The sequence below is a fragment of the Carya illinoinensis genome, chromosome 15 (genome assembly GCF_018687715.1).
Source record: "Carya illinoinensis cultivar Pawnee chromosome 15, C.illinoinensisPawnee_v1, whole genome shotgun sequence".
NCBI lineage: Eukaryota > Viridiplantae > Streptophyta > Magnoliopsida > Fagales > Juglandaceae > Carya > Carya illinoinensis.
In genome coordinates this window covers 22060815-22066168 of record NC_056766.1, presented here as the reverse complement: position 1 = coordinate 22066168, position 5354 = coordinate 22060815, and the positions used below count along the sequence as shown (strand labels likewise).

At 31.1% G+C, this 5354-nt stretch overlaps 1 protein-coding gene across 1 annotated transcript; it reads right to left on the bottom strand.

Annotated features, from left to right (window-relative positions):
* Positions 1-489: 489 nt before the first annotated feature.
* Positions 490-1396, bottom strand: LOC122297812 (copper transporter 5.1-like). The gene has a single exon (XM_043108009.1). The coding sequence runs from the start codon at positions 1254-1256 to the stop codon at positions 819-821; it is 438 nt and encodes a 145-aa protein (XP_042963943.1). The 5' UTR covers positions 1257-1396; the 3' UTR covers positions 490-818.
* Positions 1397-5354: the final 3958 nt, after the last annotated feature.

The window sequence follows — 5354 nt, the reverse complement described above, 5'->3', positions numbered from 1 at the left end:
GATAACAGGCCGATGACACCAGCAGTAAAAGGAGAAGGGAACTGGGTAAACTAGAGACTTAAAAAGGATGGGTAGAGCATATCAAGGAAATTTCTAACAAGCACCCAGAATGGAAACTCATTCGGATCCCAAGAAGGGCAAATCATGATGCTCATAAAGTGGCAAGTTGGGCATTTGTAGCAATCTGAAAACAGTGTCAACAATCTGAAAAGATAATGAAGATTTGTCATGTGAGTATGCAGGTTTTGAATCCAAGCAAATCATTTATAGAAAGCAAAACTATGGCCAAGCTAAACTGACAAAATAACTGACAAGGAACCAAAAATAGAAGGAATATGGGAAAGAACAGATTAAAGCACTCGCAACATAATGGAAGTAGCTTGATTCAGACAAAAGGAAATTTCTTAAGATCTATAAGATGTTGACATACCAGGCAAAAACAGAACGATATGAAAATAACTCTTACCTCTCTTGATCAAAGGACCAAAATAACTCTCCCAACTTTAAGTTCTATAATGATCAATAAATACAGCTAGAGGAGTACAAATCACCAAAACAATATAAATGTTTTATGGTAACTTAGATCGAGAAAATATAAAATGTACGGTTCTGTAGGCTAGTAAGTGTAAACCCAAAGACAACCTAAACAAAACTTTTTTTTTCTTTTTTCTTTTTTCCTTTTTTTTCTTTTTTTTTTTTTTTTAAGCAGAATTACATTCATACATACACAGAGATGCAGATGGCACACTTCTTGCATCATTAATCTGATCCAGAAAAAGTCAAAAAACGTTTGAGACTTGCCATCAATTAAATGAAATCTAAGCACAAGCACAAGAATTATCTTCGACAAGAGTGGCAACATTCCTATCCTCACTTCTGAACAGTAAGTATCCGATCGCGAGGCCCAGCACGATGGCCAGGAAAACACCCCCGTTGTAAGACATCACCGCCAGCATCAGCAGGTACCCGATCGCCGAGTTGAGTGCAAAGAGCGCCGCCCCACCGATCCTCGCCGCTGACCATCTGGGCCCTCTACGGAAGGGCATCCCTTGCAGCAAAGACTCCTCGATCTGTGCCGGAGGCTTCCCGGAGGAGACGAATTTGAGGTGCACGCGCCGGTCCTCCAAGTACTGGTAGAAGGCGGAGACGATGAGGCAAGCGAAGAGGGTGAGAGCGTAACTCGTCCACGACTTGGTTTTCCACGAGTCCACCAGGAGGGTCACCTCTTTACCCCAGTAGAAGGTCATGTGCATCATCTTTTCCGATCTTTCCTTTCTCGCCTCTAGCGCTTGAAAGAGAAGAATTAAGGAGAGAGTGAAATTAGAACGAAAGGTGGATCAGGTCTTACAAAAACCGGGTTGCGTACGGTTCGCAGCATTGCCGGATGCAGTAAATTCGTTTTGGGGGGATTTGTACGACAGGGACATGGGTTCCATAAATGCCCTCGAAAAGCATCATATTTACGCTATATTTAAGTTAGTTTTGATTGGGTCTGTCTTTGTTTGGTTTCACTGGAACAGTGGTTGGGGGAACTGAAAATATGGGGCACATTTGGTTCGGGCCGGCTTGATTGGTAGGTAGTACAAGTCGTACAACTGTACAACGTTTGCTAACGTGGTTTCAGAAGGGCAAAAACCACTCAAACCGACCAAGTTTCCTGAATTTTTTCAAACAGTGAGAAGATAATTTCAAAAACATCAGTGGTATTTATTTATTTATGGTATATTTTTTTCAGTTTTTTTTAAACCATTTAATCTTTTCTTTTTGTTTTTTTATCGGCTGCTTTTTTTGTTTATTTATTTATTAATTATATAATTTTTTTTCTACTTTCTTTTTTTAAACCATTTAGTCAATTTTTTTGTTTTTGAGCTGCTTCTTTTATTTATTTATTTATTAATGATGTAATTTTTTTTACTGCTTCCTTTTTTTTTTAAACCATTTGATCATTTTTTTTATTTGGTTGCTTCTTTTATTTATTTATTTACTAATTGTGCAATTTTTTTTTACTGCTTCTTTTATTTATTTACCTTCTGTGTAAATATTTTTATTTTTAATCAAATATTTTGCTACACATTTGGTACAGCTTTTACTTTTTTTACAGTATATATTCATGTCAATATACTGCTTATTTAAAATATATTATTGGTGGGAACAGTATTGAAATAAGGTTAGATCCAGAGAGATGAAAATTTGAAAAAAAATTTCAGATCTTTTGAAATGAAAACTGGTAGATCAAAATGTGTATTTGTTTTTGTAAAACCTCTTACAATATGAACAGTTTTGAAAAGTTTTCAAAATTTTGATTTTTAGTTGCGAAAGCAAACGAGATTTTTTTTTTATTATGTTTACGAACGGATTTATTTTTTATTTTTTAAGTTAGATTTACTGTAAATAAAAGAGTAATATTAGATATAATTATGAATTGTACAACAATATGTAAGCCAAATTTTTTTTTTCCATAAATATGTTGAAAACAATTTTTAAATTTTAAATTTATGATTCCTTAAAATTCTGTCTCAAATAATTTTTTGATAGATTTAATATATATGGATCTCAAAATCTTTTAATGTTCCTCATAAATTATATAGACCTCACCATTAAATATTATCATATTCACTTTATCTCTTATAATTTATATCAAGAAAAAAATCTATTAATCATCTAAGTTCTTCTAATTAGTTTATTTTCATAAAATAATTAGGTTTTTCTACTCATCATTTATATATCATATAGTTGGTAAGAAGAAAAATAAAAAATAAAAAAAAAATTATATGTGTTGTATGTTGTGAGATTGATGAGTAGAAGTTTTTAGTAAAAAATATATATATCTATAATTTTTTCACCACTCTTTTATAACCAATTAAAGTGATAATTTCACCCATAAAAATTGTTAATTTTTTTAAAAAGTTTCTATTTTATATAGTTTTTTTAAGAAAAATTATACTTGCAGTCGTAAGTGTACAAATGTCACACAATCATTTTAAAAAAAGTAAATAAATACGAAATCCACATGAAAATAAAATTAATTTTTTAATATTTGATCTTACTCTTTTTTAAAATAATTACACAACTTTAAGAAAAATACTATAGTCATAAAGGGATTACATAAAAATAAATACATAAATTGATGTGACATAATATGATACGTCAAATTATAAAATTATTTTTATTATGAAATAGATTTAATTGATTTCATGAAATCATATCAATTTATGAATTTATTTTATGTAATTTATTTATGTCTATAATAATTTTTTATTTTTAATATATTTTCTAACTGTATATAGTATTATATACTTTTTTTATAAAGTTGTAGTTAAAAAAAGACTGTAAAAAAGTTTTTTAACTTATTTTTTATCCAAATAAATAATAGGGCATATGATCCTTGTACTAGGCTGTAATCAAGAAACCCTACAATTGAGGTAATGGCAATTGGGTAAATATCGGAAAACTGTGATGCATTTGGGGGGAGTAAGATTTGGTACTTCAAAGGTTGTAAGGACGAAAAATGCAGTACAAGGAAAAAGCTGTACTACAGTCCCATTTTTTATGCAAAGGAGATTGGATAAACATAACATTTAAAGTTTGACTAAGGGAAGGAAAATGATAGACAAATAATTCTTATAATTATTTTATACATTACCTGATAAAAATGGTAGACATAAATATTTTATAATGACTTTCGAATTTGTCATTTTCCTTTTATATATATATATATATATATATATAGTTCTCATATAAACATGTTCTATATGAATATGTCATATATCTCACTTCGATCAATATGTACATATTGCCAAATAGGTAGATTTAAAGAGAAAATGATACAATGATGAAAATAAATCAAGCGGATCAAACGAAGAGTAATGATTTCTGACATCTTGAATTTCCCGCGGACAACTGAGAAGGTTGGACAATCATGAGATGATTTACAAGTCGTTTTCAGATATAATTGAAGATAGATAAAATATTTCATGTATATATATTTCTAGTTGAGTTATAGATCACGCTTCTAGCATGATTTATGTCATGCGCGCATAGTTCTTTAATAAATTATTTCAATGGCTAATAAATCTAGAAGGACCTCTTTATCATAGAAAACTCAATTATACCATCATGCTTTTTTAAATGTTGTGGCCTTGGAATATGAATATGATGAAGATGTCCATGCCTATAGTACGTTGAAGTGCTGCTAATTTTCATTACTCTTAGTTCATAACTCTTAACGCTTGCTTCAAACTATTAAATTAAACACTTAGCACACCTTAATTGATCGAGTTCTTGAGGCACGAATCGAACCCTAACTTCCATTATTAAAACAATTACATAACAATCACTAACCCTAAGTCCAACTTGTATCATCTAATCACATCATTTATCGATTATATCACACGATAAGCTTCAAACAAAACCTAATTATCGCATCATTTATCAATTGGCTCACCACTTACAAATTAGTTTGCACATGTCATATACTAATTACAACTAAAGCTTGAACCCGAGACCATGTATATCATGTGTTCATCATTATTGCTCTAAGCTCATCTATGAAATCATACTTCTAACTATTTAAACATTATATCATGAACATAAATCTGAACTAAAATAAAGAGTTATACTAATTACTTTGTATAGAGCTTTTGGTGTCGAGGTATTCTCTTGGATTAACTATGAACTAATCCACTTGGGTAGGTTAATCTATGAGGATTTGTGAAGAACTTGTGATAGAAGCTTGAATACTTAAGCACCTACCTATAGCTAGGTGAGAGTGAGAGGTTGGCCAAAATGAGGAGACATGGCTGAAGACTTTGTAAATTAGTTGTTTTAGGAGCTTTTAAAGGTGTTGGTGGCAACTCAAGCAGGTGGTGGAAACCGTAACTAGGAGCCGGAGGTGTGACCAGCTATGTGTTTGGAGGCTTCTAGACATTCCTTGGGCTTTGGTTGAAGTTTGAGAAGGTGGTGATAAATTGGCACATGCTTTGACACATGTCACTTCTCCATTGGTCTAATAGTAGCTATGTTCAACTAGGTTTTTGACTGGAAACTTAGGTATACCTGGTCTGGAATCTAGCTTGCGTTAGCCCAATATGACCCGGTCTGGAACCTAGGTTCCAGGTTGTATTTTTTTTTATATTATAAAATAGCCTATATGTTATGATTTTTTTAAGAAAACAGCCCATATGTTATGAATTTTTTTTTCTCAAGAAAAAGAAAAAACATAATGCTTGAAAGCAAAACTTTTATACCTAAAATTTTATATTTTATTTAATTTTTTTCAAGAAAAAAAAATGATGTTGAAAAGCTTAATTTTTTTTAATATATAAAACCCTATACTTTTTAAAGTTTTTTCAAGA